Source organism: Lissotriton helveticus, chromosome 6 (genome assembly GCF_964261635.1).
Source record: "Lissotriton helveticus chromosome 6, aLisHel1.1, whole genome shotgun sequence".
NCBI lineage: Eukaryota > Metazoa > Chordata > Amphibia > Caudata > Salamandridae > Lissotriton > Lissotriton helveticus.
In genome coordinates, this window is record NC_136067.1 from 1423741347 (window position 1) to 1423764678 (window position 23332).

Sequence of the window (23332 nt, forward strand, 5' to 3'; positions counted from 1 at the left end):
CATGTTTGCCAATGACACCCTCCTAATGTCCAAATCCCCTATGGGCATACAAAGGATTTTGGACTGTTTTGCCACATTTTGCAATAAACGGGGAATGGAGATATATACTTAAAAAGTTATGGTTTTTAATCCACCTAAAACACTGCACCCCAACCCCAATTTAGATGGCTCCAGATGAGACCGGGTGACAATATTTGAATATCTAGGTGTCACCCCGACAGAAAATATGGAGTGGGGTCCACAAATTGCCAAATCAAAACTTACGTTAGCACATCGGGGGAGGGGAATTCTTCAATTATTAAGAAACCCTTCCTCCAAACTTGCTAGCCCCGCAGTAGAGATTTACAAGATGCAAGCCAGAGGTGCGACACTATACGGGGCCGAATTATGGGGTCACTGCTGCTTTCAAGATTTGAGTAAAGTAGAAAACGGCTTTAGGAGGCAAATTTTGGGTCTCCCTTCCAGTACTCCTCTCATCCCACTCCGGCTAGTTCTGGGGATCAGACCAATTGGGGAGGAAATAGGATTGAAACCCCTCATGTTCTGGTGCAGATTATGGGTGACACCCGAGTTGACTGTCTACATAACGGATCTGAAAGAGATATTGAGTATTTCTGGTGTGGCAAAAATCCCCTGGTTCATTCATGTAAAAAAAAGAATGCAGCAGGCTGGGCAAACTGAGCCTGTGGACTAACCCGGAGGAAGCTTGCCCTTTAATTTCCCGTTCTGATCTAGTGAATGTTTATCGAATGAGCAAGCTAACACAGGTGCTAGGGAACCCGTCCGCTGCACAATTGACAGCTAAATTCCTATCTCTGAAGGTGTAATATTTATTTGAAGCTTTTCTTGATGATATCCATCCACCCCTGTCAAGGAAACTTTATGTTCTGTTTAGACTGGGCACCCGTACTACTCAGCGCCTTTTCCGGTAAATGGACGGGCGCGGTCCGAAGGGAGTGCCCAGCCTGCAGCTGGGAAGATGAATCTGAGCTTTATGTTATCTATTTTTGCCCAGCTTATAAATCAGCAAGGAACCCTTGGATTGTTCCTCTGTGTAGGAATTTAGGGTTTGCACACTGTGCAGAGGCATTTAGAGTTTTTAAATACGACACCTGCAGACCCATTGTATTTGCTGTATCGCGATTCTTGACCTCTATGTGACGCAGGCGCTGGAAGTTTGTAGGCAAGATCAAACAGTAACAAAATTAATTTTGTCTTCATAAACTATAGGTCCCGCAAATCTTTTTATCCCTAACTAGCTTCAATTCACAAAAAAACAATTAAGCCGGCATGTTTTTAGAAGTATAAGTCACTGTCTGGTTTTACTTAGTCTTAATGTGTACTAAGGAACTGACATTGCATGGCTTTTTTTTACTTTTTTAGACACATTCACACTATTTGGACCATGTCTGTTAACACTCATGGGGTTCCACCAGGGCTCTGCTCCATCAGCCAGTGCCTCTGTCTTTGTAATTACTCAACCTATATGAGCTCAAGAATTATTGTACATAGGTGAGGTGCCATTGTATATTTGTTTTTACTTTTAGATTAATGTAGGTGCTGTGACTAGATCCATGCAAACAAGTATGGTAACTACTGTTTAATTTTAAAGTGACATAAATTTTAATGTACTGTTTTTCTATGCACGCTTTTATGGTCGCTCGACCAAAATAATAAGAAAGATATAAATGCAATGCAGTTCTAATGTAGAGTTCTGCCGCAGCGTTTCTTTAAATGAGCTGCATGCCTCACTGCAAGTACTACATCCCTGCAGGTGCATAGCCATGCTGTTTAGTCTCCAGACCAAGAGCACGCAATGCAGACTTTAACAATAACGTTATTAATGGCTCAGTTTTATATTCCCACAGTTTGATGAAATAATACTCTGAAAAGAAAAGCATTGTGTGTAATTTTTTTTAAATTTGATTTACAAGATAAAGGTGGACATTAGCAATCATAGTAGTCAGAACCATGGAAGCCGGTGACATGCTCTTAACAACATTAATGCCAAAACCATGGATTGATTTATGAACAATGAGTGTTAAAACATTAAGGCAATGCATGCCAACTATTTAGTTCCTCTATTATTTCAAGTTTTACTTAATCTTGCCTCCCACGAGTGTTAGCTATATATATAATCCTGTTGTGTTCCCTTTTCATGCATACGTATAATCTGTGCGGGTGTTTATGAGAGGCTTTGATTAAGAGCTCTGACGCTGATGCTGAAGCCAAAGCAAAGTGCCTGTCAGTGGGTTGGCCTCTCCCCAGAGCAATCAGAACAATGGTCATCATGTATTCTAGTTGTAATTGCAATTTTGTGAAAATGTGTGTGAAGGGGTGCACAGATGGCAACTTATTTACAGGGGAAGAGCAAAAGTAAATAAATGTCTTAAATATGAATGAGGCGGTACAAAAGTGGGAGGTGATGGACGGAGCATCTGAACTAATCAAACACTTAAATATGAATGAGTGCAGTTTATGTTTGGATGTGGAGAAGTGAGGGAGATGCGAGGAAGTGCATTCAGGTAAGAGTGAAAAGAGGGTGCTGAAGAGGAAAGAGAGGTGGATGAAGATGTGCTGATGGATGAGATTTGCAGAGAAAAATGATATCAATAAACATGAAGCTCACATAACTGAAGGCCGAAACTCCTTCCACAAGCCTCAATACTATTGAAATATCAGAATTGAAACATTTTGAAGGTTAATTATTTATAACAAATCTTTGTTGTTGCTCATTTATGTTAAAGAGCTAACAATCATTGACAAAGCCAATCATACTCACAGGTTTTAGGTGTAGGTCAGTTGTTGTGTTATATATCTGGATGTAATTATATCCCAGAGAGAAACCAAAATACTGGTCAGGTAGCACACTATGGAAATCATAGAAATGTATTTTATTGTATTTACCTTTTAGAGAGTCAACATATTTGTTATCCCACTTAAAGACCCTTCTTCACATATTTCTATGTGACTGATTGCCAACAGCAGCTACAGGTCCTTCCCGAAACCTGGTTGGAGCATTGTCTTCCAAAGGTGATGCTGCATGCTGTTTAAGACACTGGGCAAGCACACACTTTAAAAGGCTGAAGTTGTCGCATTGTACAAGTTGCACATTACAGTAACTGTTGAACATATGAATGCAGTAAGATATGGGGCAGTTTTTTTATGTGTTTAATATTTCAAAACTATGCATTCCCACTGCTTTAAATGCCTTGGTTTATCATTAAATTAATTTGCTTTAAAAAGCACACTATGCCAATTTTTCTTCCAATTTTTTTCTCTTGAGGAGGATCCAGTCTGGACCCCATGTTTGTCCTTGGGCTTGCTCGCGTCGCTCGCTACATAAAAGTCATATTAAACTTTTCAGGCCACCACTTTCAAATGGCACCAGCCGCTACTGTTTAGCCAAATCGATAATAGATAGACTGTGGGCCTCATTAGGATGACGGGCGGACTTTGCCCGCCCGTCATTTCATCGTAAATCGGGACCGCCCGCCATAAGGGCGGGGGTCCCGGGGGTGCTATTAGGATGTGCCCGCCACAGTGGCGGGCACATCCTGTATTTTCAGCATTGTGGCGGGCGGTGCTCTCTGCACCGCCCGCCACAATGCTGAAAATGCACTTTCACATTGTCATTTACAAAGCGGCAGGCACCGTGAGGTGCCTGCCACTTTGTAAAAGACAATGAAGGGGGGTACCACAGGTACCCCACATGTGCACCCCCCACCTGTACTTCACTCTGGGGCCCGCAGGGGGCCCCCAGAGTGAAGACCGCATGCCTTTCCGTGGCGGCATCGCCGGCGCGGAAAGGCACTAAAAACCAGACATCATAATATGGCTGGCGGTGTCTGTTAGACACCGCCACCATATTATTCATTTTCCGCCCCGGCCGCAAGGCGACCGGGGTGGAAAAGCGGCGGACGGTCTTTCCGTCCGCCGTGGCCCCCCCCTGCCATCCTAATATGGCGGGGGGGAAATCTGGTGATGATATCGGACGGATTGCGCCGCCAGGCTGGTGGTGGCTGCCGCCAGCCTGGCGGGTGCAATCCGCCCGATATCATAATGGACCCCTTAGTATTCAATGGCCCTTCATTCAGCAGCACAGGCTGTGGGCTTCTAAGAAAAATGTAGAACTCCTCCAGCTATATATTTAAAACAAAACACTAGTTCTGTCTACTTGTGATCTGCGTAAACCTGATCGAGGTTATGGTAGAGGTGACTTTCAGTTCCCTATATTTCTCTAGGGCAGTGAAAACTAAGCAAAATCCTGACACTGCGGATTATACACCACTAGGACGATAGAAGCTAGTGTGTTCCTCTTAATCAACAGTTCATATTATTCATTGTGGTCAATATAGTTGTAGTGTTTCCCAAATAAAATGAACAGGAAACCAAATGTAGTTCAGGAGTCCAGTTTAATCGCCTCATCCACAACAGCTTCAGGTCGTAACTGACCTGGAATATTCAATACATTCCTATTCTAAGAATAGTGGCACATTCCTATTCTAAGCAGAGTTCTGGGGAAAAGACTAGAAACCAATGGGAGAGAAGATGTAAAATAAACAGAACAACATAACACATCTCCCTTCTTTACAATAAATAAAAAAGCTGAAGATTAAACATGGTAAGAAGAAAAAACACAATGACAATCAAGAAGAACTGTGAGTATGATTACACATAGTCTTTCATATACATAGGAGCACTGCGTAACCTTTGACTCTTCACACGAGCATTAGGTGGGAAGCTGGCACAGGAGTGAGAAGGACTATTCATGGCAAAAAGATTATAGTTAGTATCACAGTCAGACTGGGTAATGTTTCCCGATTTGACAACCACAACTCTACTTTTGTTCCAAATTCTCCCATCTTGTGTTTTGATAGCATTACCAAACACTTTAATGACGGGCCTGACATTGGTGTACTTGGACCAAGACCTTCTCCCTACAGGTGCCTTTATTTTCACCAGGTCACCAACCCTCACTTCGTGAAACTTAACACATTTAACTTTATCGAAATATGCTTTCCTACTAATTTGTTTTCCTACTTCTCTCTCCCTCCAAGTACCAACACGGTTGTCCACAAACCCTTTCTTCAGATTCATCCAACCTGGACACCACATAGTGTTCGGAACTCTTCCCTTAAATAACTCAAAAGGAGATTTCCCTGTGGTTGAGTGAGGGGAACAACGATAAGCGTCAATTCTTTCCCTTAATGCATCTTTCCAATTTAGGCCACTAACTCTTGCGAGCTGAATACATTCTTTCAATGTGCGGTTGACCCTTTCAACGGCACCATTTGTTTCTGGATGGTACAATGATGTTCGTTTGTGTAATATCCCACATTTCTTTAAATAATCTTCAAACAAGCTAGAACAGAACTGTGGACCGTTATCTGACAAAATGCTATTAGGAAAACTCTCTCTCAAAAATATATCAGACAAAAATTTTATGACTGAAGTTGACGTAATCTCACTAACTGCGCGTACTTCTATCCACCGTGAGTATAAATCAATTAATACTATCAAATAAGGTGTGTCAGAAACTCCAGTGAGAGGCCCTAAAATATCAATAGCTAGTTCATCCCAAGGATGATTAGGTAAATCCCTACATACCATGGGCATTTGTCTGACTTTTAGAATCTTGTCGCTTGCACAGCATTCAACACAGTCTCTAACCATTCGTTCTATTTCTAAGTCCATTCCTGGCCACCAGAACTGAGTACGAATCATCTCTTTGGTTTTTACTATTCCCAAGTGCCCAGAGTGTGCATGCAACAACAACTTTTTCCTTAAAGAGCAAGGGGGTATGAGCCTCAGACCACGAGTCAGCATGTCATCAGAAATGGACAGCTCCTGAGAAACCAAGGACCAGGGTTTATCCAGACGCTTATTATCTTTCAATAGAGACATTACTCTAATTAACTCCTCATCCTTCGACAATTCCTCTTTCCACTCATCTTTACCTACTACACCCTCTGTAACTTCACAAACATTGAGATATTCCTCTTCATCAATAAACTCATCATCACTACCTGTATCACTATCACTTACCAACCTAGAGAAACAATCAGCAGCCTTGTTTGACACACCAGGTAAATATTGCACTTCAAAGTCAAATTCTTGTAAGGATATTATCCATCTCCTAATCCGAGAAGAGATAGAATCTAACCCTTTTTTGAAAAAAACGTCTTTCAGCGGCTTATGGTCAGATTTGACAACAAATTTGGTCCCCCAAACCAAATTTTTGAATTTCTTTAAAGCCCAATAAATGGCTAATGATTCCTTTTCAATTACGGAATAACTTAATTCCGGACCACGAAGACACCTGGAAGCACATGCAATTAAGGAATCATGATCGTGTTTACTTTGTACCAAAACTGCCCCTACACCTTTGTCACTTGCATCTGTGAATATGAATGTAGGTAAACCAGGAACAAATGCATGCAAGCAAGGAGCTTTTTTTAATTCTTCTTTTATACTCTCAAACTCCTTTTTGCATTCATCAGACCAGACAAATGTGACACTTTTCCCAGTGAGTCTCCTCATGTTCTTTGTTTTATCAGCAAAGTGTATAATAAACTTACCATAAAATTCTACCATCCCGAGGAAGGACAACAACTCATCTCTATTAACAGGTTCTGCCATGTGAAGCAGTAAAAGTAGACAGAGATAATTTCTATTAGTGCCCGACTGTCACACTGTAGGCCTTGTTTTTTACTCTCTGAAAATAAGAAAGTGCTAAATCTATAACATTTTCGTCAGAACACATTTACGGTTGGCAAACGATACAGTGGGCATGATGTTTAACCTTTCTATTACCAGGGAGCCGCGCACACTCCTACGTTTCCACCCTGTCTGCTGGCCGATGCTAGAATCCCAGATGTCAACAGCCAGAAATGCTCCGACTACAAGCCAGACCTGAACATTACGCATGGTTTCCTCTTTCCTCCCAGTAAGTACAGGTCTAAATGTGGACGCTTGCTAGGTCGCATGGGACTGCTGTGTCTTTAAGCATATCGAAAACAACAGGCTGCGGCCATCACGGGCATAATTATGCACTACATGGCCAGACTTCCTGTGGCGAGAGTGTGTTGCCAAATGGAGGCCTCGCCTAAATGTCACCCGCCTCTGTTGTAAACCTTCAAGCCTTGTGTGGGCTACTCCGCAGACTTGTTTACTTCCTAATGACAAGAATGGAAAACAAGTGCCCCCTCCACCCACATTGGCAAGTTTTAAGGGCGGAAGGATCAGTTGTACAAAATCATGATTCTGCAACGCCATTTTTAAATGATGGATATTTGAAATGAAAGTTGTCTTGGCTGCAGGTTGTATTATGGCAGTATACTAAAGCTACGTATGAGGTGAGTGATTGGGGGCAGAATACAGGTCCTATAGATGTATAAGCTTTATCGTAAAAAAAATAATAAAAAATATATATATATATATATATATATATATATATATATATATAGTATATACTGAGATTTCTGTGTTGTTTACTAAGGTGCATGCATCCCCTCTATAATGAGATGCATTCATCAAATGCTAAGACATTGTATGTACAGTATCCTTAAATGTATACATGGTATTCGTGAGAAATGTCTAATGCTATATACACGCAGAAACATGCATGATTATATACTGAGCAGTTGTGATAAATTATAGTGGACATTGTTAACATGAGGTAGGTGCAAATTAATGTGAAAATGCCCAAAACATTTTGGACTGCTAATCTTGCACTGCCCTGCACAAAATGTGTATTGTACCATGAGCTCATGACCTGTATTGTCAACAGGGCCCATTGCTGCAGGTTGCAGATGTACCAACCCAGACCAGGTGTGCCACACTCAGGGAAGACATAATCTAAATGTACAAATAAAAGTGTGTGTTTCCTACATAATTTGAGTGCCTATGCAGGGGAATAGACAGATTGACCCATAAAGCAACAGCTGAGGCTGCTGCTGCGTCACATGTGCCTACGATCCTCCTGACCTTCAAGGTGGAGCTGAAAGCCCACGAGGGCGGGTGCACTCTCAGACTACGCCGGTGCTTATTTGAGCGGGTGGTGTCCTGTGCTCAGCACTGGCACTTAATAGGTTTCTAGTGCTCAGCACTGTCACTTAATTATCAACACCACACTTATGACAGTCTGCCACAGGGTGGCTCTGCTCATCGGATTTAGAGAGGAGCAGAACAACAGTTGTTTATGAATACAATATACCTAGAAAACTACTAATACCTGCTTTCCCAGCCATTCCTTTAGCTGTGGAGACCTGGAGTAATTCTTAACTCTTGCACTTACAGGTTAGAGAGATGGTTAGGAGTTGTTTTGGTACCACCATTGGCAGCGATGATGGGGCAATGAGGCACTTATTATTTTACAAATTAAGCACTGACGCCCACCCTCGTGTGAGTCCACAGATACCAATACCTAGTGTCACAGCACTACGCTCACAAGTGAAATGATAATCTCTTTTAGGAGAAAGACTTTGGTTCCTCCCCAATGCAGGAAACTATGTAACCTAACCCTTAAGTCTCCTCCCAAAGGACACGGGCCAGGAGGAGGGGTGCTTGCATCTATTCTGAGCTTCTTTCTGGGCCTCTTTATGCACATGCATGTTAAGGCACAAGGGATTTTCTGATTTGCTTGAGGCAACTCCCCCAGGCAAATGAGGAATTAGCCACAGTAAATTGTTCTCCCTTGGCAGGAGCACATTTGGTTTTGGATAACATCCTGTAAAATATTTAGAACATGCACACTTCAGAGTCCTTTATCTCTGGATGATTAGTGCACTGAACCTGAAATAGGCTTAAATAAAAAAGAGAAAAGAAGTGATACATATCCTCAAAAGAATAATTTTAGCATCTTTTCGAAAATGAAAAAGAAAAAGTTGATTGACTGGCAAGTTCTTCCAGGACAGAGGAGAAGGAGGAGAAAGGAAAGATATAGGGCCAGATGTAGGAGCCCTAATACCGGTCGGAAACGGCCGATTTCGGCCGTTTCCGACCGGTAATAGGGTTTTCAGATGTAGGGGGCTGAAAATTACAGAATCGGTATATTTACCGATTCGGTTAAATTACCAAATCGGTAAATATACCGATTCTGTAATTCCGAATGTAGGTGGCACAGTATACAGTGCCACAGGCCCTTAAGAGTCGGTATTTTACCACACAATCCTATTGTGTGGTAAAATACCGAATTCAGGTGTGCATGCACATCTTTGCATGCACACCTGTGCAATGTGACACACAGACATGCCCTTAGGGCATGTATGCGTGCCACATGTCACACAAGCCTGTACTTGGGGTGCTAGAGGGTGTCAAAGTGACACCCCCTGCACCCTTGCAGGATTCGGTATTTACTGATTCTGTAAATACAGAATCGGTATTTCCCGTTGATTCCTATGGGCTTCAAAGCCCATAGGAATCAATGGGAAATACGGATTCTGTATTTACAGAATCGGTAAATACCGAATGTTACAGATTCGGTAATTCTGAATTTAAAATTACCTACATCTGCCTCCTTCCTATTTACCTACTCTTAAATACCGAATCGGTAAAATTCGGTATTTAAGAGTAGGTAAATCGGAATTACCTACATCTAGCCCATAGTTTCTGACAAACGGGTGTTTTTGAAATTGTCAACATCACAATAAAAATGAATTAAAGAAAAGAATATGAATTGTGTGTAGTGGAGAGTAGGTGGTGGCAACAAATAAAGCTGTACAAGTTCACCTAAGTAACTAAATGAATATTATGCAGGGGTCTAAAAAGACCAGTCTTGCCCCCATGATTCTATAATGACTAGAAAAGGCCTATAGACGATATTTACCAGTATAAGATGTTTTCCTGATATAAGCAGATTGTATGGAGATCATGAACAGCAATGGAGAAAGGGCAAACGACCTAGACATTGCTGATGGCTTCACTCATTTCCTAGAATGGGTGAGAGAGAGCAACCTATGCCTCACTGACCTGAATAAGGTAAATCAGACTTTTAATAAGGTAAAGTATGTTTCTGGTGTCAACTGTTCCTGGGTGATGCATCAACTCCAGCAACGAATGTAAGGAATCCGCAAATCACACTTGATCCAGAACTCTTGCTTGCCCCTCGCTACAATGCCAGCAGAAAGAAGGCTCCTCTGCACCTACACATGCTTATCACAGTCACACTACTTTCATGTCAAAATGGAACTTGTCTACACTCTGATACTTATTCAACAAAATTAGGGATCCCGGGTAGGGGCCCTATGAGGGTTTTGAGGTCCTCACTGAAGAGGATGGCAGGAATACGTCCTCCCTATCATATACTCAACAAACCAAAAAATATCCCCTATGGAACCAAGATGGTTCCTAAAGAAGAGGTAAAGTGCAAAAGAAGGGGGGTTGGACAGTACACCAGTTGATAGCCGTCCCACTATTGTGTGTAGGAAGGGAAAGAGGCCTTTTTCTTAATATAACCCTCACTCACTCTAGTAGTGACATGCTTCATCATCGAGTTCACCCAACTCCTAAAGGTCGGGGTGGGCTCATCCATGTTTGAGGGAGCACTTATGAAGACTGTGTGTATAGGGGCATATCCTTGAAGATAAAATTCATCTCCCACTCTTAAAGTGTCCTTTATTAGCGGTGTGGGAGGGAAGGTTAAAAACAAATGTAGGGCTAGGGGATGTGATGGCCCTATGAACCTAGAACACCTACACGTTTCAGCCCTTCCTAACGGCCGATATGAGGTCCAGGACTTTCGTCAGGGTTTGAAGCGATTAAGTCACTTTCCCTGAAGACATGAATGATGTGAGGAAGCAACTTGCATGTGAAAGAAATTAATTAGAACAAGGAATGTACTTGCTGCTGTTTCCAAGAAGAATTACCCGACATTAACAGGGCACCTGTTTCTAATGGGGGCATGAGAGGGAGGCCTTGCACTCAAACATTCATCAAAGGTCCTGTTCCTGCCCGCAACCTACTGTGTGCCCTGCTCCCAGGCTGCCCACCGCACACATCATAATATGAATGGTGGTGCCTGCAAGGCACCGCCACCATGTTGTGGGCCTGTTCCGCCCAGCAGGCAATTGTGACGATTACCTGCCGGCGGAAAAGCGGCGGACGGTCTTTCCATCCGCTGCGGTACCCCCCGGCATGGTAAAATGGCAGGGGGTAATTGGAGGTCGGGCGTGGTGGCGATCCGCACGCCTTCATAATCACCCCCTAAGTATTGTGGCAGCAGGAACCAGAAAGCAAAAACGTTCTGACTTTACTCACAACTTTGTATCCCCTTCAAGTGACCGATGCTCTTAGAATGGTGAGGTAATGTATGGCTGAAGTTATTTCTCCTGATATAGAACTAGTTTTAAATGTGATGAGGGCATGTGAGGGGTTATGATTGTATTTCTGGCATAAATATATTTCGAAAAAAATGGTTTGGTGGGATATCCGGAAAATTATAACTCAGGGTCCCTTTGTTGCTACAGGTCAGGCTTACCTGCAAGATTCAAAGCGTATAACAAAGAACAGGATCCTGATTGGGATAATGTTCTTTTTCAGTGTGCATATTTTTTAGTTTGAAGGGGTTCAGAACATGAGGCAAATCTTCTTGTAAGATATAAGATATGGGGCAGGCAAGTTTAGGTTGAATGAATTACGCTTAGGATCTAGACCTTGACAAGTGAACTAGATCATTTGAGGATCTGAATCTGTCTTGTCGCAATGTGGATTGAGGTTTGTTGAAGATATGATTCACTTTCTCCTGATTTGCTTCCTTTATTGGATTATTCAAAGGTGATACTTGGGGACGATTTTGTGGAAGTTGGTGAATGGCGATAGATAGGAGTAGTCATATCTTTTAGGAATTTGTAGGTAATGTATTTAAAGGACAACATTCTTAGGGGAGATATTAAATACAGGAAACGTTTACAAAAGATGATTGAGGCGATATCGTATTTTATTGTATACTGTGATTTAAAAAAATGTTATTTATATTATGTATTTCATTTTTAAAGATTGTAGGTGTTATAGGAGAATCCCAAACAAAACCATGTAGTATATTTATATCCCCTCCTTCTATCCCTGCCCTGCTATCTCTTCTCACTCTAAAGCTTCTTGCAAGTAGCATGTGGTGCCAAAGAAATCACAATTAAATTAATAAAATAAGACGACTACAGAATCTTTAAATAGCTTAAGGCAGCTTTTCCATTTGAGAAGAGTAAAATACTGATCCATCCAGAAGTCGCCAACATTGTAGACAAAAGGGGTAAAGTTTTAAATGTGGAAACAATATGACGTATTATGCTGTTAATTACTTACTTTGCTGAAAGAATATGTCTTTATTCTTATATTTCCGCAGATTTCAACAAAACTGCAATTGGGCAGTATGATGGTTTAATCACAAGTAATTTTATTCCCATGTACGAAGAGTTTAAAAGTAAGTTGAAGGTTCAGCTAATCATTTTATACATATTTATTTGTTTTTTACAATATTTTCTCAATTTCAGTGGTACTGCATCGCAACTATATATGTCCCTAGACCAGGCAACAGCACAAAAAAGGTTCACACTCCCGAGATACATACCGCTTTCCATTACAACAGTATGTAGGCGTTTGTGTTGAACTGGAGTCTGGGGCATATTTGGGGCGGGCACAGTACTAGCCAAGTTCTGGGAGAAGTGCACTGTTCATGAATGAATAGTGGATATCGTATCAAGCCGCTCTTCGATGAACCATTATCACTTTGTGTAGGGCCATGTTGTTTTTTCATTTTTATGTTATGTGCACAGTATGCAGAAAACCATTGTTTGAGGCTTTCAAAAAGGATCTGGTAAAACCATTGCTGCAGCGTTATCTCAGTTAGTCTAATACTCCAACACAGGTTCTGCACCTAGACATTAAACCGGGAATAGTAGTCTATTATATTCTGTTATAAACCGAGCACATACTTCCCATTGCTTTCATTTTGACTCTCTATATATATTTTTAAATAATGGCATATTTGCCTTCATCTGCTACAGTAATTGTACATCCCTGAGCTAAAGGAAATGATATCCATATGCCTAGGACGGAGAGTGTTAGAATAAATATATGAAAGAAATGAAATAGCCAGGTCACCTGATTTTCTCAAGACAGCCACTTTGAGAGAACGAAATCCTTTCATGTAATAGTGACCATATCTAGGCATGAATAGTGCCATTGTTCCAAGTAAAAGAAACCTTAATACTGACTTATTGTCATAGTTAGCCCAATTCTGATGGTGTAACTCAGTGGCGTACTCCTGATTGAGTCTGGAGGGGGCTCCTCCTCGTACCTTGCAAGGGACCCCTTCAAGTTTCGTTACACCAGTGGTGTAATTGACACATGTTGAATATATTCATAGCTGTGGTATTCTTTCAACGTGCACAGTGCTATAGTGTATTTAGAAATTGGTGTATTGTGAGTCACGATGCTCAAAGAAAGAGATTAAGACATGCTAAGTTCTAGTGAGACATAATTGGCTTCTCAATGTCAAGTGTGGGGATGAGTGACTTAGTAGAGTCTCCATAGTACCCTACAACACCAAAGCACACCCTATGTTTCTGGATTGGAAACTTAATTTGTAGCTTTAGAGAGTTAGAGGGGGGTCATTAGTAATGTAAAGGAGAATGTTTAAATATTAGACATCAATCGAAAAAATATCTGCAGTAGAGATTAGTTTGAAAACTACTGACTCGATAGAGGGAAATGATAAGACAGAGGCTCAAGGCGCTCTGCCAAAGCTAACATTACAACTAGATCCTGCTTTTCAGAAATATAGTTTATCTAAATGCTCTCTCAGGCATCCCTTATCTCTGCGATTACAAGCTACCCAAACTCATACCTTAACCCTACTGGAGGTGGTACAGCAAGCCAGAAACAATACACACAATGCAAACTATAAATATTGAATGCAGTGGGCATTCTGTATAAGGTAAGCAAGAATGCCGCGTGTGTTGTGCCACATTAGGACAGCATAGAGCAATGGCAAAAGAGGATCATTTCAGATTTCTCCGATTTTTTAGGTGGGGAGAGCGTTTTTCAAAGAGAGAGATATTTACACCTTCCTCCTAGTAGATCGACCATATGCAGTCTTTCGCTACTCCATTTAATATAACTGTGCATAAAGAAAAGGAATACAAATGACGCTTTGGAACACCGAAAGAAAAAATAACACTAAGAAATGACCGAGTTTAAATTGCATGTTTTAGGTCTTCTGGTAACCAATTTAACCTATAAAGATTGCAAAGCACAGAAAAACTTAGAGGCCCACAGTAACTGAGCAGCAAACTGAATGACTGTCACTCGATGGATGGCCATTTTGATTAAAAATCACTCAAATAAGGTTGCTTGTACTTCTAGGATGTTATGTTTTAGAAATTAAGGTTTCTGGTTCGCAGAGTATACAACCTATCCAAGCAAGAGCCACAATCCTAGTTATGGTAAGTCAGATGCACAACCTAAATTAGCCTGTCCTCACCATCACAGAGCAGTCAGGCTTAACTTAAGAGGCAACGTGTAAAGTATTTGTGCAACACTTGAATTACAGTCACACAGTAAAAGCACTACAAAAAGACTCCACATGGATTTAGAAAAATTGAGAATATTTCTCTACATAAAACGAGACCGAAACAACAGAAATTAAATTAGTAGAAATCGAGATATGTTTTTTTAAAGATTAAATGCAAAAACAGTGCTTAGCAGTTCACAGTGCTAAAAGGATACTGAGGTCGCGCTAGACCGAGGTAAATCCAAAGATCCAGGCTGACTGTGATGGAGGGCAGGCCATCTACAGGACCCACGCAGGGACCTCTGAAAAAGCACCTTGCACAGAGCAAGCATCAGCACTGAGGACTCCCTATGTCAGTTCCGATTCATGCAGTCAGGTTGGTGCATCAGAGTCGAGCCTCGCAGTCCGTATTGAAGGATCGGTGCTGCATCGAAGTCGAGCCTTGCAGCGGCCTCATCAGATCTGAGCTGCGTCATCATCAAACCTTGCAGTTGGTACCTGATTTGCAGTTGAATTGGCACTGCGTCGGAGGGCACTGCAAAGGGGCCACTGCATCGATTTTTCCAGAGAACAGATGTAGAGCCTCGTTTTGAGGCCCGGCAATGAGGGGGGGGGGGCATATCACATGTCAGAGTCCAGAAGCACCAACAGAGTTGCAAGAAGTCTTTTGTGACCCTGAGACTTCAGAGAACAGGAGGCAAGCCAACAAGTCCTTGAGAAACTTCGGTTCAAGGATGCAGAGAGCAGGTCCAGTCCCTCTCATTCCCAGGCAAGAATCAGCAGGCTAACACAGCAGCGCAGGTAGCAAAGTGGCAGTCCCTCCTACAGCACAGCAGGCAGCAGGCCAACACAGCCATTTAGGTAGCAAAGTGGCAGTCCCTCCTACAGCACAGTAGTTCTTCTTCCAGGCAAAATGCTGTTGGTGCTAGCATGGGTCTGATTTGGTGGTGTCAGGGGTCCAGTACATATACACGAATGTGACTGAATTCCTCCAGAAGCGGTCGCTCCCCACGCAGCTCCCCACCCCGACTGCAGTGGTATCGTAGCGCCTCAATCGAACCTGCCTCTCCTCGCATTTCTATTTCTTTTTTCATTGCTGCCACTTTAATATTTAAATTATTTAGCCTCGCAGCGCGCAGTCAGTGGAATCGCATTGTGCCTTAATTGTAATCAGCTCACTGTATTATCAAGCGCGCAGTCAGTGGAATCGCATTGTGCCTTTAATTGAATCCATTTCACTGTATTATCATTGCATAGCGTTGTTTCCGAGGTATTGCCTCAATCCAGTTTCGTTTCTGGCCTGCTTGTAGTTTGTTGGTCTGCCTCCCTGCCCGGACCTCCACCCCGCCCTCCGCCTCCCAGCTGACCCTCCCTCCCACTGATACAACTGGCCCTACCCTCCGGCATCTTCTCTGTGACCGTCCTGAATTCCTCCAGAAGCGGTTGCTCCCCACGCAGCTCCCCACCCCGACTGCAGTGGTATCGTAGCGCCTCAATCGAACCTGCCTCTCCTCGCATTTCTATTTCTTTTTTCATTGCTGCCAATTTAATATTTAAATTATTTAGCCTCGCAGCGCGCAGTCAGTGGAATCGCATTGTGCCTTAATTGTAATCAGCTCACTGTATTATCAAGCGCGCAGTCAGTGGAATTGCATTGTGCCTTTAATTGAATCCATTTCACTGTATTATCATTGCATAGCGTTGTTTCCGAGGTATTGCCCCAATCCAGTTTCGTTTCTGGCCTGCTTGTAGTTTGTTGGTCTGCCTCCCTGCCCGGACCTCCACCCCGCCCTCCGCCTCCCAGCTGACCCTCCCTCCCATTGATACAACTGGCCCTACCCTCCGGCATCTTCTCTGTGACCGTCCTGAATTCCTCCAGAAGCGGTCGCTCCCCACGCAGCTCCCCACCCCGACTGCAGTGGTATCGTAGCGCCTCAATCGAACCTGCCTCTCCTCGCATTTCTATTTCTTTTTTCATTGCTGCCAATTTAATATTTAAATTATTTAGCCTCGCAGCGCGCAGTCAGTGGAATCGCATTGTGCCTTAATTGTAATCAGCTCACTGTATTATCAAGCGCGCAGTCAGTGGAATCGCATTGTGCCTTTAATTGAATCCATTTCACTGTATTATCATTGCATAGCGTTGTTTCCGAGGTATTGCCCCAATCCAGTTTCGTTTCTGGCCTGCTTGTAGTTTGTTGGTCTGCCTCCCTGCCCGGACCTCCACCCCGCCCTCCGCCTCCCAGCTGACCCTCCCTCCCACTGATACAACTGGCCCTACCCTCCGGCATCTTCTCTGTGACCGTCCTGAATTCCTCCAGAAGCGGTCGCTCCCCACGCAGCTCCCCACCCCGACTGCAGTGGTATCGTAGCGCCTCAATCGAACCTGCCTCTCCTCGCATTTCTATTTCTTTTTTCATTGCTGCCAATTTAATATTTAAATTATTTAGCCTCGCAGCGCGCAGTCAGTGGAATCGCATTGTGCCTCAATTGTAATCAGCTCACTGTATTATCAAGCGCGCAGTCAGTGGAATCGCATTGTGCCTTTAATTGAATCCATTTCACTGTATTATCATTGCATAGCGTTGTTTCCGAGGTATTGCCCCAATCCAGTTTCGTTTCTGGCCTGCTTGTAGTTTGTTGGTCTGCCTCCCTGCCCGGACCTCCACCCCGCCCTCCGCCTCCCAGCTGACCCTCCCTCCCACTGATACAACTGGCCCTACCCTCCGGCATCTTCTCTGTGACCGTCCTGAATTCCTCCAGAAGCGGTCGCTCCCCACGCAGCTCCCCACCCCGACTGCAGTGGTATCGTAGCGCCTCAATCGAACATGCCTCTCCTCGCATTTCTATTTCTTTTTTCATTGCTGCCAATTTAATATTTAAATTATTTAGCCTCGCAGCGCGCAGTCAGTGGAATCGCATTGTGCCTTAATTGTAATCAGCTCACTGTATTATCAAGCGCGCAGTCAGTGGAATCGCATTGTGCCTTTAATTGAATCCATTTCACTGTATTATCATTGCATAGCGTTGTTTCCGAGGTATTGCCCCAATCCAGTTTCGTTTCTGGCCTGCTTGTAGTTTGTTGGTCTGTCTCCCTGCCCGGACCTCCACCCCGCCCTCAGCCTCCCAGCTGACCCTCCCACGCCCCTCCCCCCTCCACCATCCATTAATGACGGATGCATTTGCGCGCAGCGTTCACGCGCAGCGGACGCGCCCCATGCGCGCCGAAGGTGCGCCAAAGGTAAGCCCGTCTGCGCCCGTCCGCGCCAAGCCCGCGCCCAGCGCCAGACCCCCTGGCCCCCGTATCATCAACCCCACCCGCATTACTTACGACGCCTCCTCCCTCTTAGCCCTTAACCCCGGCTGACTCCCCAACTGCGCCCAAACCGCTCCTGGACACACCCATGGACCCTTCACATGCATCTCCTGCAAGTATGACGGCACCAAGACCAACTCCTCATCCATGAACACCAAACAGAGATCTGACCCCAACCACCTAAAATGCATCCTGCTCAACACCCGCTCGGTCCACAGACACGCCATCGACCTTTGGAATCTACTAGACACCATCTCTCCGGACGTCGCCTTCCTAACAGAAACATGGATGAACGCATCCTCAGCCCCAGACATCACCATTGCCATCACGGAAGGCTACAAGATCATCCGTAAGGACCGCACCAAGCAAACAGGAGGAGGCATCGCAATCGTCCATAAGAATTCCATCCGCACCTCAACCAGCTCAGACGCCAACCTCGCTAGTGCCGAACACCTTCACTTCCAGATCCACACCGACCCCAAGACCACACTTCGAGGCACCCTCCTTTACAGGCCACCAGGACCCCGTGCACAATTCAGTGAAGACATCACTGACTTTATCACCCCACACGCCCTCCCCTCCGAAGACTACATACTACTGGGAGACCTCAATTTTCACCTGGAAAAGAGCAACGACAGCAACGCCACCACCCTTCTGGACAATCTGGCCAACCTCGGACTCAAACAACTTGTTAACACCCCCACTCACTATGCAGGCCACACACTCGACCCCATCTTCACCTCCAGCAAACATATCTCCTTCAGTCACACCACAGTTCTCCATTGGACGGACCACAGCTGTGTTCACTTTGTCTACAAAAAGACCACAACCCACAACCTTCCTCAACCCACTTTGCGAAGAAACTGGAACAAAATCACCATCGACCAGATCTCCTCATCGCTTCTTCAAAACCCCCCGGCCCACTCTTCGAACGCCAACCAAGCAGCCACTAACCTCACTCAATGGCTTACCAACAACGCCGACAACCTAGCACCTTTGAAAAAACGTCAAATAAAATTAGGTAGCAAAAACGCGCCCTGGTTCAACGATGATCTTAAGACATCCAAGAAACTCTGTCGCTCCCTTGTGAAGGCCTGGAAAAAAGACCCAAACACTAGCACCAAGGATGCCCTCAAAAACGCCACCCGCACACACCACGAACTGATCCGGACTGCCAAGAAAGCTGCACTTAAAGAACGTCTAGACAACAACGCCCACAACAGCAAGGAATTATTCAACATCGTCAAAGAATTTACCAACCCCTCAGCCAACTCCAACGACATCACTCCCTCTCAAACCCTCTGCGACTCCCTTGCCTCGTTCTTCCACAACAAAATCGCAGACATCCACAACAGCTTCGACAACCAACACGGAGACCAACCCACCCAACCTTCTGCCGTACCCTCACCCCCCTTGAACATCCTTACTGATTGGAACCCAATCTCCACTGAGGACACCATCCGCCTGATGAACTCCATCCACTCAGGATCCCCCACAGACCCATGCCCTCACCATATCTTCAACAAAGCTGACTCCATCATAGCACCACACCTCCGAGACGTCATCAACTGCTCCCTCAACTCTGCCACCTTCCCGGAAAGCTGGAAACACGCAGAACTCAGCGCCCTTCTGAAAAAACCCACAGCTGACCCCACCGAACTCAAAAACTACCGCCCCATCTCGCTCCTACCATTCGAGGCCAAAGTCATCGAGAAAGCCGTCAACAGCCAGCTCGCCGCCTTCCTCGAAACCAACAAATCCCTCGACTCCTCACAGTCCGGCTTCCGAGCAAAACACAGCACTGAGACCGCACTCATCGCAGCAACAGACGACATTCGAACCCTACTGGACAATGGAGACACAGTCGCCCTCATCCTCCTTGACCTCTCCGCAGCTTTCGACACAGTCTGTCATAACACCCTCCTACAACGCCTCAGAAACATCGGAATCCAAGGAAAAGCACTGGATTGGATCACCTCGTTCCTTTCCGGAAGAACTCAGAGAGTCCGCCTTCCACCATTTAAGTCAGAAGCCACTGAAGTCATTTGCGGCGTACCACAAGGTATACACCCGTTACGACGCAACTTTTACTCCGCACTACCATTACAACGCGGGCATTACAACGCATGACATTACAACGCATTGCGCTGGGGGGCGCTCTAGGATAAGAGGTAAGTTTAATTTACTATCCAACACCTTCCCTAGGGTCCACGGGGACTGGAGTTAGAATAGTAAATTATACTTACCACTATCCAGCACCCCAAAGCGCTATGCGTTGTAACGGTATTCGTTGTAAATACCGCGTTGTAATGGTATGCGGAGTAAAAGTATGCGTTGTAACGTCATACATCCGTACCACAAGGATCTTCACTTAGCCCCACTCTCTTCAACGTATACATGAGCCCCCTCGCGACCATCGCACGCCAACACAACCTCAACATCATCTCCTACGCTGATGACACTCAACTGATCCTCTCTCTCACCAAAGACCCGAACACCGCCAAAACCAACCTACATGAAGGAATGAAAGAAGTAGCCGAGTGGATGAAACACAGCCGTCTGAAACTGAACTCAGACAAAACAGAAGTCCTTATCTTAGGCACCTCCCCTTCCGCCTGGGATGACTCTTGGTGGCCAGAGGCCCTTGGAAAACCACCCATCCCGACAGACCACGCACGGAACCTGGGCATCATCCTGGACTCCTCACTCTCGATGAACAGACAAGTCAACGCCGTTTCATCATCGTGCTTCAACATTCTTCGCATGCTCAAAAAACATTTCGCTGGATCCCCACCGAAACTAGAAAAACGGTCACCCACGCACTGGTGACGAGCCGACTGGACTACGGTAACACCCTATACGCCGGTACCACCGCAAAACTTCAGAAAAAACTCCAACGCATCCAGAACGCTTCAGCCAGACTCATACTAGACATCCCGCGTAAAGACCACATTTCTAGTCACCTGAAAAACCTCCACTGGCTCCCCGTCAATAAGAGAATAACATTCCGCCTCTTAACCCACGCACACAAAGCACTTTACGAACTCGGACCCGAATGCCTCAACACACGACTTTCCTTCTACACCCCCTCCCGCCAGCTACGCTCCTCCAACCAAGCCCTTGCTGCCGTACCCCGCATCAACAAAATCACCATGGGAGGAAGATCCTTCTCCTACCTGGCAGCTAAAACCTGGAACTCACTCCCCATTCACCTTCGCCTCACTCAGAACCACCTAGCATTCAGAAAGCAACTTAAAACTTGGATATTCGACAAGTAATTCCCCACCCTTCCTCAAGCGCCTTGAGACCCTCTGGGTATGTAGCGTGCTATATAAATTATTTGACTTGACTTGACTTGACTTTGAAGTGGGGGAAACATCAAAAAGGCCTTTTAAGAACACAAAGTCCCTGCCTTTACCGTCCTGGCTCTTATCTCACTACAGGGGTGTATGCAGCTCATTGTGTGGGGAAAGACACAGCCCTATGTGCAAGAGTCAGCTTCTCACTCCCAATCTACCTCAGGAAGACCCATCAGCCTTGGGATTGGTCATCAGGATGCAAATGTGACATCCGTTCTTCCATTGGGTGACTGTCTAGAGGGAATGAACAAAGCTCACCTATCACCCAACCCAGACGTATTCAGAGACAGGCAGAGGCAAAGAATGGTTAATGCTAAAAAAATGCCATCTTTCTAAAAGTGCCATTTTCAGACTTACAATTTAAAATACAACTTCACCATAAGTTGAGATGTTAAATTGTGAATCCAGAAACACCAAACTACAAATCTCTGTCTTTTCCCAATTGAACATTACACTTAAAAGGTGTTTTGAGCAATCCCAATTTTAGTGATAGGCCTTGTAGAAGTGAAAAATAGATTTAGCAGTGTTTCACTACCAGGACATGTAAAACTCAAAAGTATATGTCCTACCTTTTAAATACACTGCACCCTGCCCATAGGTCTGCCTAAGGCCTACTTTAGGGGTTATTTATATGTATTAAAAGGGAAGGTTTGGGCCTGGAAAGTAGGTTCACTTGCTAGGTCGAAATGTCAGTTTAAAACAGCACACACAGGCTCTGCAGTGGGATGCCTGAGCCATGTTTAAAGGGTTACTGAGTGGGTGGCAAAATCAGTGCTGTAGGCCCCCTAGTAGCATTTAATTTACAGGAACTGGGCATATATAGTGCACTCTACTAGGTACTTATAAGTAAATTAAATATGTCAATTGTGGATAAGCCAGTGTTACTATGTTTTGAGTACAGAGCATATGCACTTTAGCACTGGTTAGCAGTGGAAAAGTGCCCAGAATCCTAAAGTCAGCAAAAATGAATTCAGCAAAACAGGAGGTCAGAAGGCAAAACGTAAGGGGAAACCACGTCAACGATGCCAGGTCTAAAAATATGGATGCTGTGTGATTTCACTGGGATGAAAAACAAATCTGGGTAGATCTGGACAAAAAAGTTTTAAATATGCAACCTGAATAGATCAATCATCTTGTCCTGTGATCTCAGTGTAGCACAGGATATTATATTGGAATAATTGATAGGCTCTCCTAGTAGTAGTGAAATTCATGTTTAAACCCATGTCATTTCCTAATGTAAACAAATGCTCAGTTATGACTATCTTCTCTACAGGCCACCTGACACCACAGAAAAACACACATACATACACACGCACACACACCCACACACACACTTAAAAATCACACTACCAGGTAAAAATTAAAGTATATGTGTCTTAAAATGCTACTAGCTAGCACTTGCAGAATATAGTATATATGTTTTGTTATTTCAGAGATCTGGAATTACCTCCATGATGTTCTGCTTCCAAGATACGCTACAGAAAGAAATGGACTGAATGTGATTAGTGGACCTGTGTTTGATTATAACTATGACGGCCATTATGACACACTCCATGAAATTGAACAGTAAGTATAACCCAGTGTCTAAAATGAGGTTACCAATAACGTGATAGAGATGCTTGGCTAGAAAGAGATGACATAGCCATTTTCCACTGAACCTGCCCACACAATACTATGTTAAATTTCTCTTGGGATGGAGGCTTTAGGGAAGAATGAGAGAACGGCCATAAATCAGTGACTCTCATCTCAACAAACCCACTCTTTCCTATCTCATTTAGTGTTTTGTCATGTTCCTACCAGTGGAGCCAAGTAGTTTTTAGGTGGAGCTAGACAGCGCATGAGCTGTCTCTTCGGGACCTGCTGTAACCAGTCTGTGCGTTTCATGTCCATCCCCTTCTTGCCATTGCTTTTCATTTTGTCTATGTCAGTGTCCTTTAAAAATCCTTGCTTGCCAGTGGTCCGTCTTGCCTCTTTGTCCCTCCTTTCTCTCTTCTGTTCCTCCCACAGAGCAAGGACTTAGTACTGTCTCATTCCGCTATGGTTCTATATCTGACCTTTGGGGGACTATTTCGTTCTTGGTTTCGTGCTCTGTTCATCATCAACAAACTCTATTCGGTTTTATGAGTAAAACCATAAAAGTCAAACAAA

General features: G+C 44.2%; 1 protein-coding gene across 2 annotated transcripts in view; it reads left to right on the forward strand.

Annotated features, from left to right (window-relative positions):
• Window positions 1–23332, forward strand: part of ENPP3 (ectonucleotide pyrophosphatase/phosphodiesterase 3) — a 709442-nt gene that overhangs the window by 607450 nt on the left and 78660 nt on the right. For both annotated transcript variants that reach the window (XM_078649216.1, XM_078649217.1), the window contains exons 22-24: window positions 6820–6949; window positions 12341–12418; window positions 22618–22750. In XM_078649216.1, coding sequence (XP_078505342.1) covers window positions 6820–6949; window positions 12341–12418; window positions 22618–22750 — 341 coding nt within the window. The remainder of the gene's footprint in view (window positions 1–6819; window positions 6950–12340; window positions 12419–22617; window positions 22751–23332) is intronic.